We start from the raw sequence: 19390 nt of genomic DNA, 5'->3' as shown, positions 1-19390 counted from the left end.
AAAAAAAAAATAATGATATTTGTCATATTGTACTTTTGCGTATTTGATCATAGCTTCGAATTACTTAAGATTGGATATTCTGTATGTTCCAATTATGTGTTAGATGAGATAAAACATATTTGTTTCCTAACATTATTTGTTACACATTTAATGTATATTTTCCAATCATGCACCCATATCGCGAAAAGATTTAACTTTCCAAGTTGAATATTACATTACTTAACTCCCGAGTAATAGAAGAACGTCGAGAGATAGTTAGTCGTTTATTTTTACATGAAATATCCTTCACCTAATAGCTATTCACTGATCCTCTCAATAAAGTAAACAAAAAGTAACGACTACACCATTCAGCTTGTTAAAAACAAAGCTCTTTAGTTCGTTCTTATAAATCGTCCGTTAAGATGTCTTCGAAGATTTATAGCGTTTGATCTGTTAGCCAAATGTGTGGGTTTTTTTTAAACCCGGCTTACAAGATAGCATCCATACGAAGATCTACTGAATGTACCAATGTTCTCCCAGAGACTTTTCGATACTAACGTCCTTATTTATGATTTTATTGGTTATATTATTTAATCAATAAATTTTGCATGTAACTTCTTTTTATTTTACACATCCCAACACACTTTAAAAATAACATCAAGACAAGGAAAGAATTATTAAATTGCATGGCTTCTGAATTTAACATTACATATAAGTTTATAACTTTTAATGCATTCAACCCTTATTGAAATATTTGTATGGACATCATTTCCAATAAAAGAAATGAATATATTATATTTATTAACATCATTAGAATACTTGTCCATATTCCAATTTGTGAACGATAAATACTTTAAGTACTTTACCGCATTATTCAAAGTTAAAAATTTGTTAGAATAGATGTTTGTTAGTCAATTAATTGAAAGTACTGCACAGACCTATCTATTGAAAATTTGGAGAAGGATTACTCGCAGTTCAGTAAGGAGTAGATGCTGCTGATGACGGAAAATGTTTGAAGATAAGTGTTAAAGTAATTTAAGTGGTAGACAATACTAACATTTTGCTTAAAAGAATAATACGCAGACTTGTTTTAAGTGTTTATGAAGCAATTCCTTGTTTTATTCAAACACATTATACATAGTGCTTCTGGTATTTACAAATTGTCGTAATAACGAATAATATCATAGATTATTTACTTTCTTGCTACATTAAAAGCACGCAGTGTCCGTAACAATTTCTTTCCGCCCCTCCATTAACAAGGTAGTAATTTATTTGCCAAATTAATGACCACTACGCTTTTCATGCTAAATATATGTGGAATCCAAGTGTTAACCAAAATGAATGCCTTCTTGTAATAAAAAAATAGGAAATTCTATGGGAATTCTGAAATTTCTACGTGTAAATTTAATTATTCTTTTATGAAGTTAATTGCCAAATATGAAGTATGAAAATGAATTCTATATCCTGTAGCATACATTTGCTTAACTGTAGTATTTACCTGTTGTATTTTTTAATTCAAAAAGGAACAGAATATGCAATAAAATGAGAATATAACCAATTTTTATGTATAAATATTAATGACCTATACTGAAATTGAAAAAGATCGACATTTACATAAGTATATTATGTTATCTCAATTCCAATAAATTTTCATTTCAAAATTTATAGCAGTGTATTTCAACTTTTGTTGGCTTACAAAATTTTAACTCGCCGATAGCCTCGCAATGGGAGATGTAGTTTGGAAAAATAACATTGTTCAACATTCTGACTTCAAAGCAACTGTGACGTCGTTACAGCGGTATGACGTCATAACATGTTCGTTTTACTGGAGAGTTTCGAATCATAATATCGGGCAGAGTAGGTCAATGTTACTGGTACGTAAGCAAATACGGATTACAGTCAATATTTGTTGTTAGACTTGAAGATAATCTCTTTTGCGTTATATATTTAATATGCAAATTAGCAAAATTTTCATAAAAGAAAAACGCAAAAAAAACACGTTAACATTATTTATTTTACTACGGTAAATGAAGCCTGGTAATTGATCGTTATCATTATTTTTATAGGAAGCATCGTAAATGAAAAAGAGGTGGAGGTAAAATAACTTTCATAACGTCTTGACACATGGATATTTCGTAGACTTTAAGCTACAACGCTGTTCTACAGCGTCTACGACTTGAGATTCACGTCAAGCATTTGTTAGCATTAGACGTAGGATAAAATTGAAAAGAATAAAAATAATAGTTCCCAATTGAGGATCAGGTGCAAGTAACAAGAGTAGCCAACTAGTTAACTTGTTGTAGTAAGTTTATTGTACATGTAATTCTGACCAAACTTTTCGTTAGCTCTAAAGTAAATTATTGCACTGTTTCTTGTTTCTAAAGGCTCTGTCTACGCAAACTACCAGGGCCGTATTTATGTTCCTTAACGACTTAACATCTGTTAAGTCATGTATTCAGAAACGACTCATTCGAAACAGCTAATAGAGCATAAAACTTATATCAATTTATAAGACTGGTAAAGGCGATTGTGTTAATGTGACACTAAACTCATAGATCTATTAGAGAACATATAAGTAAATTTGATGAAAGTAATGAGAGGATGCGAAAATTAAACAAATCAAATCTTCTCAGACGTTATTTAGTTACAAGTGGCGCATCTAACCTGAATAAAGACGACTTAAAAAAAATTATAATCGATAAAGAAGCTTTTGATTATATTTGTTGTATAAAAATATTAATATATTGTTTCCCCTTTAAAATATTGATGTAGATATATAGATATACCAACCTGCTTGGGCACTTCGAGGCTGCTCTGCGTCTTCATATCGGCGGGCGTTGGCGTCCGAGATCGTTTGAAGGTGGTGCGCAGACGCTGCATCGCGGGCGGGGCGGGCTGCGCGCGCGCCGCTCATCTCGCGGGCCCGCCCCGCCGCCCCCACCGCACCGCTCTCTTAACAACACTGCAACACAATGCTTTTATAGAGATCAGGTCAATATTGAGTAAAATCTTTGAACTACAATTTAATTCCACATAAGATAGATTACCAGATTCCGCCAAGGTTAGGAAACATATTTGAATTTGAATTGTAATTTTGAGAAACAACATTGATAAATGAATAAAAAGTCTGAATTTACTCATTGGACCAATTATATCTAAACAAATTAGTATTGAAGATTTTAATTGAAGAATCCGACCGTCGATTTTCAAAAGCACTTTGTTATGAGGAAATCGTATATAGGGCGATAAAACTCCATTTACAATTACAATGAGCCACTTTCTGCTTTGGTCCGACTACTTTAAATATTAATTTCTTATTTACATGAAAAATAAAATATACTCAGAACAAAATATAACTAAAAAAATTCAAACTTACTGTACGAAGTGCGATAACAACTTTCATGTTGGTATTTCATGCATCACATTATAGTAAAAGCAATCCATAACTCAAACTCGACACACAAAACATATATACCGATACCACTGCCACCACGCCACGCATGAATTTTACATTAATTTTAGTCGCCGAGTCAATTGTTCGTATAAATACTTTCTCGAATATAACGATTAAAAAATATTTAAACATATATGTCAACAAAAATAAAAATACATCTAATAGGTATGTACTATAAAGGTACTTAAGTTTGGTGAATGCAGGAATACGTTCAGTACATTTTTATCTTATAGGTATAATAAACTTTTTGGGATCGCATATAAGGCATACCTACATACATACCTGCAGTAAGAACAAATATGGCTGCTGATATCAGCAGTAGTAGCGAATCACTACTACTGCTGATAATAATTTAAGGTGCAAATTGGTATAGAAATCTATATCAAGCAAATACCAGTATTGGTTAACCATAATATGTCATGAAACTAATTAATGTTTTCATTGTTATTAATTTTAAATTTAAAAACGTTAAAGTAATTTTAAGTGTTCGAAACAGAAATAAAATAAAATTAATTGAATTAATCTTCAGTTTACTTTAATTGAAATCTTAACAGCCATTAAACAATGGGTCGGGGTGGATTGCTATTATTCATAAAGTTTAGTACCTTCATAAAACATTCATATAAAATTAAGACGTAAAACACTTTGAGTAATGCTGTTCCATCCTAGGATATAAAATGACAATCGGATTTATATGGTTAAAACTCGAGCAATTATGACACTAAGTGCTGGTTTCACTGCAGTTTTTGCTCGCTGATAAGAAACGTTTTTATAAGTTTCGAATGACAAGCTATGAAGAATATATCTAAAATTAGTGAAACCAGCTATGAAGTTTAAAATTGATTATATCTGTAACAAGTGATTTGCTCTAATATTAATTTTTATCATTATGATAGAAAGACAATTCAAAATAAATAAAACATAGTAGCTATTATCAATAAAGTAAGTAGAGAAAAAGGCAAGTTTAATCAATCCAGACATTATTAGTTAAAAAAAGTAAATAATTATAAGATTTACTTATTAAAGGTGTAACCAGAATAGCAACCTTTTTTTATAATAATAGATATTTTCTGTTTGAACCTCCAATACTCAATAAAAATTAACGTTGTTAAAATTACATAACTCAAATTATGCACTAAATGAAGTACTCAAGTCCATACGTCTTGATCCGAAAAAACAGATATATAATGTAACGCTTATATCATGAGAAATAATGTAGGTGGCTAGTGAAGAGCTTTTCAAATTTTGTTATCTAGTGTAGGAACACGTTTTCTACAAATGAATAAACAAATTTCACCACTTACATTGTTATTTACAGATAAAACGTAGATATGCAATCTCGTTTGTAATGCTTTGAAATGAAATTAAAACAGGGTAGGGTTAACTAAAAATCAGTATCAGAAGGAAGGAAAAGTACCTACCTGATAATTTTTTAATTAAATTTAAATTACAGCCCGTAAATAATTCATATTAAAGCAATTTGTCTTACAAAAAGTCCCTTGTGGGAATATCCGTTAAATGTAAACAACATTTTATGACGCAAGCCTATACAAAGTACTAAATTTGATGGAACTAATCCATTTCCTTATTACATAAAAAGTTCATTCAGGCTAAATTATTTAAATGTTCGCGTGCTGTTTTACGATTCATAACGTTATAATATAAATAGGTTATAAAATTTTCATTCCTGCATGACATCGAATATTTAACTAGCACAACATAAATTAGCAGGGTAATGTTTAAAAGAAAAATTAATTATTAGACAAACATCTCATACTCATACTTGATAAGCAGATAATCATTTGACATATCACGCAATCATTTGATTTTTTTTTTCAAACATTTCAAAATTTAAATAGTGAACATTGTGGAATGTGATAACTTTATTCAGTTAAAAGAACCTCGCGATATTTATTAAATGATTCAGTTCTCGTGAATTTTTGTTCAACCTAAGGTAGCTACATGAAAAGATTAAGTAGTTTTGCTTCTGAAGAGCTATAATTTATAGGAATATATAATAACATACATTATAATTATAACATACATTAAACAGTTTAAGAAATAAGCACCAAGAGATTAAAAGAAAAAATACTAACGTTATTTATTATAATTTTGTTTTAATATGAAAAATAAAGCATAAAGTATACAAAATACTATGTTCTTATCATAGGAAATATCAGTTGAAAAAAGGAAGCCGTTATTAAATAATCAAAATATGTACGGAATATCTTGTACCTACCTAAATAAATTATTGGATCTCAAGTGAAATTATTCCAATTGAGAACGCCTTCAAGTCAGTTACAAATTGGTTCTATTTACATTGATTGATGAATTAAATAATGAGCGTCTATGAATATCAGATACTCCACTGTAAATTGTGTTAGAGTGGCACTTAGATCCTTACAAAGTGAATCCATCTTGTACTTTTTCAAGTCCCAAGACGCGAACCGTAATAAACTGACAAAGATAATAAATCCTGTGCCTGTCTAATTCGATTATTTATTAGGGCAGAAAATAGTTAATTGAAGTATACCACATGACATCTAAAGTTCCGTATTTGTGGTAAACATTTGTTAAGCAACAAATTTGAATCAATAAGTTGAGGAGTGGCTGGCAACAACGCGTGTTGCCGAGTTGATAACGCATGTTGAAATCTTTTCGCAATCAAAATTTCCAGCAACATTATTGAACAAGTGATATTTTCCGTGAATAAGAGGTTTTGTTTTTTATAAACCAATAAAGTAAAATTATTAAAAACATTCTATCTTTAAAGCGAGATTTCTCTCACTCATAGTATATACCAGCCACCCCATATATAAGAGTTGAGGAATCGCTTTGAATTGGATACACATATATATCGATCGACACATTTAAATAGCTTGATATAATTCAATAATTATCAGTTCGATCAGTTTGAGCCAAGCGATCACCATCCGCTGACTATTTTCACAATCAGTTTTAGTCATCAGTCGCATGTGGTCGGTCGACCAGTATAAAGTCGAATACTAAGCCCTGTAAAATCATTCAGACAGTCGCTGTTCGTTACGTTAGTCACCAAATGATCCCCGAATAAGATATTGTTTACTTTGTCATATCTCTATAATGGATTTCTTTTAATATTCACTATAAAAATCAATGATTATCCTAGACTACTTCACGTGACTTTGCATAAATTATCTGAAGCTGAATGTGACATTATTTAGGCCAAAAGCACTAACGTCCCTTTCCGCAAACATAAAATGGAATATTATTTTCTAAATAACTGTGACTTATTTTAAGACGATATTATATATGTATTTACTACCCACTTATACTATTACATATACACATATACGCTCATACGAGAGAAGCCATTGAAATTTACAATAACTCTAATATGAAATAATAACAATAAACTTTACATATCACCGAAAACCAGAAAATTGCTACAATTATTTTAAATACTCCTAACGTGTAACGGATAATAGAACTTGTGAATATTTACGGCATGAAAGCGGATATTGTCGCTATAAAGTTAAGGATAGGCAATTGCTGTTTTTATAACCTCGACGTTTTGACGCCATCGCTCTGAGATTTACGGTACTGTGACTAAGACGTACTATTATTTACTCCGTGTTAAAACATTCTCGATTACCTTTGAATAAAGAAAATATATTGAACGAATGAACGATTGCTGTTTTATTGTTTATTTTTATATTCAAACTAATTATACTTACGAAATAATTCCATCTCATAATATGATTAAACATTCAGGACGAATTCGTCAATCTTTTCGAGATTGTTAAAATCGATTTCTGAATCAGGAAGTATATAAATTAAAAGGGAAATCGACTGATACTCCACCTGAATATTGAATGTACGCTTCTTATTGGAAAATATATATTTACAAGCGTGTGAAACGTGTAATTTGTTTTTCAGGCAGAATATTTCAATATAAACATGATCTCGTTTTATTATCTTTATAAGTGTGTAGGCGGATGTCAGAGTAAACAGTGGGCCTATAAATATGTTCTTCCCATGGTCCATGAGTACAGCCAGACTTTACTAATTTTCTAAAAGAAAAAATGTGCGTCATCAAGTAGATACTGTTTTTACGTATATTGAATACTGCTAAGTTGGTTAGACAGCCAAGTCCTAAATATCGGGCGAGAGCGATAACATATAAATACGGTTAAAATTACCTTAATTTAAATGGGATATTTTTATAGTGTATTATAAAATACAATTGAACATTTCTGTGAACCATAACTTCCGTCGGACACTTCTTCACTCCCAAAAATGAATTTTAGCTAGATAGGTATTATACAGAATATTCAATAGCATTATGTATAGATAATATGATTACGGTTAGAGAACTCTATGCCCGCAGTTTTCGGTTTCTAGTAGATTCCGGAATCCCTGCTATAATAGCAGGGCCATCTCCGGAGAGATTTTAACTCGCTAAAAGTATGAGTATGTGGGATTGTTACCAACAACAATCCCACATGCTCTTTTCCCTCACAGGAAAAGGCTTTTTTGGAGATTTCCTGCCGAACTCATAAAAAAATTATATTTTTAAACTAAAATATATGCAACAATGTCGGTGTAAAGTTTACCAAACATTTTTATCTATAGGAATTTCTTATGCTGTATTGTTATGATTATTATATGGCTATGTAATAACAATAATAATAATTCCTGTTTTTGTCCATTATGAATACTGGGTTGCTTGAAAGAAAACACTCATGAGCGACAAAGCCAAGATGATCATTGTTATGTTTTCTATGTTAAAAAATATTATAGTAATCCCTAATTATACCTGAATACAAATCGCTAAATAATATTTATTTTCATCATTACAAAAAATACATCTCTTATTGAATAAAAGCACGCATGTCAAAGGAAAGTGGGCGAGCTCGATAGATGAACAATAAATTGCAAGGGAATATTGGAGCCTAACAGCTCTCACAGTAATGCCTTTGTTCCTGTGACGGGCTATTGTCTAAACCCTAAACTAAACAGGCGACGTGGCTGAGATGCCGATCCTTAGGTTTCTCTATAATCCAGTTATTCAACCTCTATTACAGTAATGTATTTTCTTACAAAGTAAAATGCATTCTTTGTTGCATTTATTTTAATCGAAGACTGTATGTAACATGTTAGTCAGGGGAAACGTAAACAATGTTTTAAAAGTACCGATAAGAAGAAATTCGTAATAAGTTATACTTGTATTTAAATAGGATATTGACAATTTTGAGGAAGCACAAAACAAGCTGTTCTATGGACTTTTGGAAATGATGACAAGCAGCTCAGATTATAAACAACATCGATACTCATACATGTCTCAAACCCACTCATCATCAACACAGGCAACAGTTTCATATCATTATTATTTATAACGAATAGAATACTATTTTTCATTAATTTTAAAGGTTCATGCATTTATATGGTGATAATACATAATCAATTACAGTGAATCTCACATTGAAAATTCAATAATCATTCGAATAACCTAGGGTATTTCGATCAATCGTTGTTCAATGTCCGCATTGGAACTGAGTAATGGAAATTTAAATATTCATAAACAGTCTACTTACAATATTAATAATTTTTCTAGAAAGTAGAAAATAAATCGTGTCAAAGACTATGCTTTTCTTTACTGTATGAATATGTTCGTTACTGTATATAGGTACTTCTGTAGTAGAATTACTTCTTTATCTATTTGTTAATATCTGAATATTATAGGGCATATGCATTACGTTACGTTTTATACTGCATTACCCTATTAGCCTATGTAAGCTTTATATACGTTTATAGGATAATGCGGTTAAAAATATATTTAGAGTGTTTGTTATCAATACGTTGTGGTATAAGCACAGATAATATAATATTCGATGTAAGGAACTATATAACCAACTCAGAGTTAAATAACAACTAACGCCGCGCCGTTAAACTAAAGTGTAAAGCTAACAGTTTTTACTTCAAGTTAGATAATTATTTAAGACGTAGACGTGTCGTAATAAGCAGACTTTATGAAACTAGTAGCGGTACGCCCCGGCTTCGCCCGTGGTACACATATAGCTCATAGCATTCCTCAATAAATGGGCTATCTAACCCTGAAAGAATTTTTTAAATCGGACCAGTAGTTCCTAAGATTATTCAAACAAACAAATAGACAAACAAACTCTTCAGCTTTATAATATTACTATAAATTCTCCATGAAAAGACTAAGAAAAAAATTGAGAACTTCTTTTATATTCTATCAAGTCAACTTCGATCATAGCTTAATGACTCCAATAATTCATTATAACGAATTATTAATAATTAATTAGTCCAAGTTTCGGATAATCATTTCCCGCAATCAGTGTGTTGTTACGTTTTGCAGTTTTGTGTAAATATGATTTCTATAAATTGTTTGAGGAGATCTATCACTTTTTATTGGTCTATTGAAAAGCTGATTCATACTGACATCAGGTTTTCCCTAACTAGGCTATGCTTATCTTAGGTATCATGTATGATAGTCGTAAAATATGACGTTTGTTCCTTATTACTTTTGTTTTGTTTCTTTGCGTAACAGTTTTAACAAAAAAAAAATATAGCTTTTAAAACAAATTTTCCAGCGATTTTGGTAGTTACTTTAACTGTGTTGTATTGTTGAAACTTTACGGAAAATTGCCATGACTTATTTTATCTTGTAGATGGAATTCGTTACAGAACCATAAATATAAGGTGACGTCATTACAATGGTAAACACTGAGCTAACTTTTAATTATATTCTTTGAGAAGTGCCTCAAGTCACGACCCTAATAATAATTGATTTAAGTCTTCTTTTGTTTCTAACCCGGTTTTGAATAGGCCCGTGTTGTACTAATGTAATTAACTTAAGGAAGAAGTAACTGTTTATGTTCCTTATTAAAATTTGATATGAAATATTTTCCAGCTATTTAATAATTAATTTTTATCTCAATACCAAATAAAGATGCTAAACAATATTTCTACCATATTGTGTTTGAAACTCAATTAACGTCAAATCCATCCGTCAAAATGTAAACAAATCACCAAATTATATTATGAATAATAATATAAATAAGCAGCTTGTACAAGAATTTTCAAAATGATTTCATTAGAGACCCCGAGAGCTAGTGATTACCACCTACAACATCACAAAATCACAAACGTTATCTATTTATAACATTAGCACAGATTTTATATTTAAACTGTAAGACATTTGACGCTATCTAACTAAATTGTGTGTTAAATTAAATAATATAAGCAATCATCATATATACGTATACGGATAAACGTGTCTATAAAGTAATAGATAGTATTATTTGATCTGTGGTAGTAGTATGACTTCAATTATTGATTCAATTAAATTAAATTGTAAATGTGTATAATTAGACTTTTGATAAACAGTTTTTGAAATGAAATTCAACAAACACTTAAAATATAAAAGCAAGAAATTCACTCGTTTTTCAAATGCAGTGGTAATTAGCTCAATTTCGAAGTTCTTCGCTCGCGTGAGTTACTTTGCTTGATGAATTTCACAATATTAATATGTCTGTAATTTTTAATCTATAGAGGACTCATTCGTATTGACGTGTTGCAAGTTTCGATGTAAATATCAATAGCACATTATTTTAAAATACTTTTATCATTTAAGTATCTAAATTTCACTTCATTTAGGTTCATGAGTGGCCAAGCAGTTCAAGACGTTTAGTGCAAAGGTCGTGGTTTCGAATCATGGTCAATTTTTTTTTTCAAATTTTTGAAATGTATATATTTATTCAACAATAAATTTTACATATTTCAAGAATTCGTTAGAAAGCTTTTTCCCATTCGCCCTGTTAAAATTAATGAAATACATACCTAAGTGTTAATGTATCTCAATCAACGTTGGAACGTTAGTAAAGATAATAGTGAAAGCCTAGACGATGGCTTTGTGGCTTTAATTGTAAATTATACTACGTGGCTGTGTTTGTTAATATCCGTATCTCGAAGCTTTGCTATTCGATAGGTACATATTATGCAAACTCACGCATTCCCATATAATTTCATTCCAATTCTAATTCGTAACTACATCGACTACGACTGAAGCCTTTTTGAAATGCTCACAAGTTATATTTAAATCATAAGTGCTACATTTTTACAACTACGAAGAGAGACCTTATAAAATACTATTCAGGTTTTAAAATGCATCTCATGCAATCGATACATATATAATTGTATGATATTCAACACCCAAAACCCAAAAAAATATAAAAAAGAGATTGTATTACAATAATCGAGTTGTGTCTAATACATATTAATCACAAATTTATTACAAACAGTTACGTAATGAACCCGCTTCGAAACCATCGCAGAATAAATGATTATTCACCCCAATAATTACTACCTGCTGTCGATTTTAATTGTAAATACAGTACAGTGATTAAATTAACATCCTAAACCCTACAGTATCGAGCCGTGTAATTGCTACACGTTTAGAGCAATGAAGTATAGTGTATCATATCATATTTACTTCGTACACAAGTGTCTTAGACATGTTTATTAATTTCGGTATGAAATTGCCTATTCAATGAATTAGTTTTACAATATTCATGGCACGATTTTATGCTTGAAATGCAATATGTTGGTAGCAAGCGAACCAACCTAATTTTGACCTAATTAAGATTTTAATGTTAATAATTTCACTATGAAACCTAACTATGTGACGTGGTCTATATTTTAAATGCATGTAATAATAAGTTTCATGTCCCGGCTTGTATCAAGTTTAATATTTGTGAAAATCTGAACTTCATCATCATCAGCCCATACATGTTCCCACTGTTGGGACACAGGCCTCCTATGAGCGTTCAGGCCATAATCCACCATGCTGGCCAAATGCGGGTTGGCAGATGTCGCATGTCGTCGAACTTTTGATTCTTGGACATGCCGGTTTCCACACGATGTTTTCCTTCACCGTTTTAAGCAGTGGTAATGTTATCTACAGTTGCAGATAAATTAAAAAATCAATTTATTTCCTGCACTCTCACCCGGCCTCTAACCCCGACTTATCGATTTTGAAGTCCGAGGTTCTCACCACTGAGCCACCACTGCTTATCTGCGATCTTATGATCTTTTAAATAACGGGTTTTGCGTAAGAAATGTAACGCTTAGGGTAATTAGTAGGATTAAAATTGATAGGCTGATTCAAGAGTTTCGTAAGAACATGTTGTGTTTCAGTTTTGTAGTTCATAGTGCGAATAATAAACTTCCATCAAAAAGCTTAAATGTAAGATAGTATTAACCTCAATTTATAAAGCAAAACTATCCATACATTTTCTGAAACTACATTGTCATTTTCACCCACATGGGAAGGCACGAAACGTTGAAATGAATTGTGCTACTTAAATGCAATTTAATCGACCAAATTGGAGACCTTTTCTCTTTGAAAACATGAAGCGCTACATGCACGCTTTGCGTTTGTTAGAGAATTTAGAATTCTATTTCATTTAGTTCTTCTATTTCTAAAAGCTGCTGTTATAAAAAAGAAAAACGTGGGATCTCGTTGTTGTGCAATTTAAAAATACGTCTTTGAATAAGTAAACACATCCTTTGAAAATCCATCCATCTCGTTAAAATATTCCTAATGGTTAGGTACCAGACGAGGGTTTGAAAAGCTCAATAAAAATGTGTTATTTGTATACGCTTCATCAAGTTTCGTTTCATGTTATAATATACACGTCCAACTTACATGTAGTTTGTAGTAGGTTCAGACCGAGTTATTCTTTGAATAATTTTCAACAAGTTCCATGCAGTTGTTTGAGCTTTAACATGAGTTGTAATCGCTTTTTAAATAATCTGTTTCAGTGTGAATATAACGAATGTAGAATATAAATACTTAATGAACAAAATAATTTAATGTAACTACAATAATAGGTTTAAAACCTCTGTCACAGATAATACCAATGTGAAAGTTTGTGATGATGGATGGTTGGACAGATTCATAGACATGTATTTGTTACCTGCTCATTTGTGTGAAAATGGCTTATCATATAGGAGTGTAATTTGTCGATGAGAAATTTCTGTCTTATGAAGTCGTGAAGTATTAAATCCGTCCCGAGCACTCATATTTAACTCGTGGAATTTAATAATATATTCAATAATTCATTTATAAAACTGTGCCAATCAGTACATAAACGGTACTGATTGATACTCTGATGATCGTTAATTAGTTTAATTTTCGTGAAAATCATTTATATAATATTTACGCTGCGAAATTGTGTAATGAAGTATAAATTGGTGCGACGTTGTTCAAAGTATTCTTTTCACCATTACGTATATCAAAAAAGCAATGGAAGCAACTAATTAATTTCACATCATAAAGCACCGAAAATAAGTTATGATTTATATTATATCGTTTAATTCATAACGTAAACATCCACGTCAATAATATATAAATCAATAAAGTTTTAGTATGGACTTGACCTGACATTGATACAGAAAGCCAAAAAACGTACATACAATTTTATGCCTTAAATGCAAATTTTACGGTGTATATTTATGTGGGTGTATTCTACATGTATTTGAAAGTCTGTTTTATACACGATATATAGACAAATTTACTATAATAATGTTTGATTCTGTTAATTTCTGTTGTTGTTGAAAATGTATTAATGTCTATACTAAATCTCTACTAAATATATTTTTATCGATTATTATATCCGTATTCGATTGTCATTGGATGTAAGGTGTAATTAAGACCACTTTTCCTTTCTTCTTTTCCTTAATAGGCCAAATTACTATAACTAGCTCTACCTCAACCAAAGCGTATGTGCAAATTGATTGCCGAAATTGGAGCTTAGATAAATATAGTCTTTATCTGCTGAAAACTTATTGCAGATCTCTTCCTCGTATCGATACACCATATATATTTTCACTATAACACTATAACTAATTGCGGAGCAGCTATAATTTGATTTTAAATACCGCAACGTTGCTTTAGTTAACAAAATTCCGAAAATAAAACACATTCCGCGATAACAAACACGGAAAACAAAAGTTTAAGATATCCATCACTTCGAATAAGCCCACTGAATGAATGACGCCTAAAGACATGGGGGAGCCCAATCCCAAAAGTGGTATTTTTGTACATTGAAGATGGATGTTATATTGATTTTTGCATCGCATACATCCATTCCGTCTTTACTTCTGTTTTTCTATTCCGGATTAAAGGTAACATTGTAATCATTAAAATGCTCATTAAAAACGCTTGGCCCTAAAGGAAAAATAATCTTCGATCTCAATATATCATGCTGTATTATATTGCACTGAACATTATTAGCCTTTGGCTTAATAAGAATACGTTTTATCTTTATCTCTTCCTCATTACGGCAGTTAAATAAAAGACAAACGCTCACATGCCTGTAAAATTTACTGATAACTGACATGCAAGAGCGGGCACGCATGAGCTTTGTACAACCCATTTTGTCAGTAATTATGAAAAATGCGACGTACATGGTCCGTTTTTCGTGTACTGTAATTACAATTCGCATGCTGTTAGGCCATTATTATTGCACGTTATTAATCATTCAAGCATGCACGTCAAAATTTTCGTACTAAGTTGTTGGTGTTATTAAAGATGTATACGTATGTTACTAAAAATATTTCCAGTTACTCTAAACCTGAAATACTTTAGTCAGAAAGGATAAATTTGATAACGTCGTTGGGACAAATAATACAATTAATAAAACGAGTTAACATCCATAAACTTCAAAATATACACGTCGTGGACGTCCATAAAATAATTATTTTACTGAAAAAAATTAAAGACGTTTGTTTGGTATCGGATCAAATGTTCGGTTCACGCTTGGACCCTTCAGTATATACATAGAGGAAGACATACTTGTTTACTCGTTTGTATCGGGTCGTGTTTGCCGACTCATTAGACCCACTTTCGATTCGACGCAAGTCACTAAGGAACCGTAACGACGGAAAAGTCTACTGTTATCTTCGATAAAATAGCTGTATACGTATATCTGAATAGTCTTCGTTCATGTAAACGCGTGCGTAATGTGCGATACGATTCAACGATTTGCGAATCTAATAAAAATATCAAATAATAACTTGTACAATTTGTTTTGTCGATATCGAAAATACTAAGGTCTCACCAGGGCACATTTTTGAATTTATTGTGAACTCAACTTACTTCTACAAAAAAAACTTTTTCATATTCAGACAACACAAAGTATCAATTTACATTGAGTAATTTATTTATATTAAAGTTAAATTTGGTCCCTTCTCTACCATTAATTTTAACTCATAACCGCGATAAAATAATGGCAGAAGTTTTTAACGTATAAAATTTATAGACTAAGGAGCAACATTTAAATATTTTACTTGGGAAAACTGTCATAATATTATTGTGCTAAGTGGCTCTCGCCGAGCCGTCTTGCTGAGCTGTCTTTGGGGGACACTTGAAAAGTAAACTCTGGATCTGTGAAAGTGTAATTACCTTTGCAAACTTTGATCCTAAGTTCTCAGTTTTATGTCCAACTGTCAGTAAAAATGTGTTTTAACACATTGTTACCTACATTAATACATTGACATCTTTCTCGAGCTTGAACATTTAAATAATATAATGTTAAATCAAAAACGCTGAAACAACGATCTCGGTGAATACGCTGGAAAAGTTTATGCGAATATAAATGAAACTTTCGAGTAGATTGACCCAAGTAATACAAACACGCACAAAGCAATGAGCCTTATAAAGATAAGTTGAAAAGTACGAAAATTAACTTTGTTTTGTTAACTTTTCCAAGGTGCGGAAACCTTGGTGCTGGAGTTCGACTTGTACTTGCCTTATAAATAACGGGTCTTTTATATTAATGATGTTTTCTCCTTCAAACAAAAGGTATATTGATACAAATGCCCAAATAAAGTTCTAAGATGATTAAAAATTATTTATTGACGATAAATATTAAATACGCGCAGTTGATAACAAATAATAGAGAAGAAATTTATATAATTCACTAAGAATTGGGTTCTTTGTTTTTCCTGCGATCCATATCTTGCGATCAATATTCTTTCTTTTCCATTCAAAAGGGGATGGCCTTCACTTCTTCATATTAAGTAGGTACCTTCCTCTAAAAATCAATTTGGTTGAATCAACCGTATCTTAAGTCTTAGCTTAGATTTAAAAAAAAAAGAAATACGTACTCGTTCTCGGCGGTACCTTACTTTTATTTGGGATAAGCCAATTTTTTTTTTTGTATAGGTTACGAAAGTGAGTAATACACACTTGCGTTACCTATTCTAACAATAAGTGGCATCTTAATAACAGCCATTGATCGAAAATTTTCCACCTTTGGAAATAAATCTGTTGCTAAATTTAGAGACATACCCAACAACAATTTTGGTACATTTGAAAGTTAGACAATTCTATTTATAACACGATTGATTTTATTGATTTGTTGTAGTCAGAGCTCACGCTCGTCTCGGCAAGAGATAGCTATGAAATTACTCTGGATGGTACTTTCCATGTACATTTAAAAAATTGATTAAATGAAAACAATTAGGTACGTGTGAAAACGCAAGTGTGATTCTTTCGTACGTAAATATAATTAAATACATTATGAATGTATGCACAATCGAATATTTGTATTGAAATGTTCAATTTAGAACAATTATTTATATTCTATACTTGATTCGTTATTCAAACACTACTAATGAAAGGAAATTCTACCAAAAGGGTTAATTATAGGTCTATTATAATAAGTACCTATCGATAATAAATATAATGAACCAATTATGATAACCCCAGAACAATTCTATGCTTAAATTTGAACGAAAAATACACGTGCTCTATTATCGTGCCTGATACAGACAATATTTGCTATTGTGTGATTAAAAATTGATTAACTGGTATGCCTTCATGGAGATTTATGAACAAATAAACAAAGCTTCAGGTACTCGTGTAACAAAGAAATATTTCAACAATTCACGCATGGAGCGCGACACGCCTCTATATATTTAATTGGAACTAACAACTTAATGAGATCGTTAACGTGACACGAGAGGTGAACGACTATATCGCTGTACTTACAGCGCAGTTTCTTTCAAGGCAAGTGAAACAGCTTAGATTGCATGACATTCATTAAATGTATCGAAGGATGAATTCTGTTGCAATAAATGTACTTAAAGGATATATTATTACTTCTGCAGTAGTTCGTCTTTGTGAGTTATCGAAAGGATGGTTTATCTAATTACTAGTATAACATTATATAATCTGTGATCTAATACTGTATAGTAATAGGAAGTCCGGTCCCGAAATATTTTCGATGATGAAAGTAGGATTACATGCATTAAATCTAATTGAAATAATATTACTGTTTAAATCCCGCGTTAAAATTTTCGCAAGTTAGGTGCAAGTTTATGATTAAGATCAAAGTTTGCAAAGGTAAGTACACATAAATACATAAATACTTTGAAGTAAGTTACCATACAATGTTTCCGTATGCATATTTAATGAAGGGTGTTAAACTGTTCCCAAACTCATTCATCATAAATCAAATTATACTTGAGCTACTCGACTTTTTATTACATATGTGTTTAATGCAAAAGCAGTAAACTAACTGTAATATCTACAAAGAACATATTAAATAACTGAAGGATTATTAGGTATCATTTTATAATCAAATATGCTACAGACAATTAGGTTTTAATTAAACAAAGTATTGATTAAAAATTTAAAGTGGGTTTATCCCAACGGTGATACGGTGAACATGGTTTGATATAGGTAATATATTATTAATTGGAATGGAATGAGCCGCGCGTCTCCAATTACATCGAAAATACGAAGAAAACACGCACGCATATGTTTTTTTATTTAGACACACTGTGTTGTTATATACCTAGTCGTTATTAATTTGATTGTAGATTGTTTAATAATTAATTAACATGGTGAGCTCGAGCTAATGAACCCGAGTGGGGCATTTCCTGTAATGATATGCGTATTCATGAGTATTGAATAGGTTTAGTACCTCTGAAGCAAGCTTTGAGATGCTGCCGAATCATTGATTTGAATCATGTCCATTGAAATAGGGAACGCCTCTGTATCAAATGATGTAAATGTAGGTCATTATGTAGGTATATACTTGATTCTTTTAGCCATGAAGAATAACTTCAAACCTTTATACATCTTGTTTTGACAAGAAATTAACCATTTTAATGAATTTAAGACGCAATTGACGTATTTTTAATACTTATTTATTTTAATGCGTCGAATACTGCTAAGTTTAGATCTTGATCATACTGGATGAAATCACGATGAATTTTAAGTGGTTAAATGGTATCTGATTTCTGAATTCATAACATCACATCTTACTCAAAGGCGCAGCCAAACACATAAAATAGGTTCAATTTTCCTTGTTATTATTTCACGATTATTATCTTACAACTCATTGAATTGTGTATAATGCGTGTATAGGTACTTTGTCTATTTCTGTTCATTAATATCATACTTTACCAGCAATGTCCTGAAAAAAGTGTAAGCGACTTGCTAAAAATTCAATGTATGGTCTCTAATAAAATGGTCATACATTTTTGTCAAAACGACGAAGATGTTTCGTGTAAACACTAAGACGATTCTGGATTCAGAACAATCCGAGATAAGTAGAGTAAAGCCTCAGCTTGTGTTGTGCACCATCTCAATGGCTGCCACTTACATACAGATGAAAGCATCTGAAAGAGACGAACATCCAAAGCGCCAAAAATGTGTTTCTATAATTTAATCTTTTACAAACATGAATGAAAATACGACGAAATGTCAATATTTATCGTGCTCAAACACTCGAATCAAAAACTGCGACTTTGTAATTTACTTCGGTATAATGAAATTCTAGTGTGTTGATCAAATAGAAATATATTAATATTTTATTTCAACGGCCTTCGTGTTTGGTGCCACCGATAGGTATCGTAGCGACATGCGTATTATGT

The 19390-nt window shown here is 31.3% G+C and overlaps 1 protein-coding gene across 5 annotated transcripts in view; it reads right to left on the bottom strand.

Annotated features, from left to right (window-relative positions):
- Positions 1–19390, bottom strand: part of LOC119833198 (eye-specific diacylglycerol kinase) — an 88130-nt gene that overhangs the window by 62132 nt on the left and 6608 nt on the right. For all 5 annotated transcript variants that reach the window (XM_038357106.1, XM_038357109.1, XM_038357105.1 and 2 more), the window contains one exon: positions 2770–2941. In XM_038357106.1, the coding sequence (XP_038213034.1) occupies positions 2770–2859 (90 nt within the window). In that variant the 5' untranslated portion in view covers positions 2860–2941. Of the gene's footprint in view, positions 1–2769; positions 2942–19390 lie in introns of those variants that run through there.

The sequence above is a fragment of the Zerene cesonia genome, chromosome 17, assembly GCF_012273895.1.
Source record: "Zerene cesonia ecotype Mississippi chromosome 17, Zerene_cesonia_1.1, whole genome shotgun sequence".
Lineage (NCBI taxonomy): Eukaryota > Metazoa > Arthropoda > Insecta > Lepidoptera > Pieridae > Zerene > Zerene cesonia.
The sequence above is the reverse complement of the archived record's forward strand: the minus strand, read 5'-3'. Positions and strand labels throughout refer to the sequence as shown.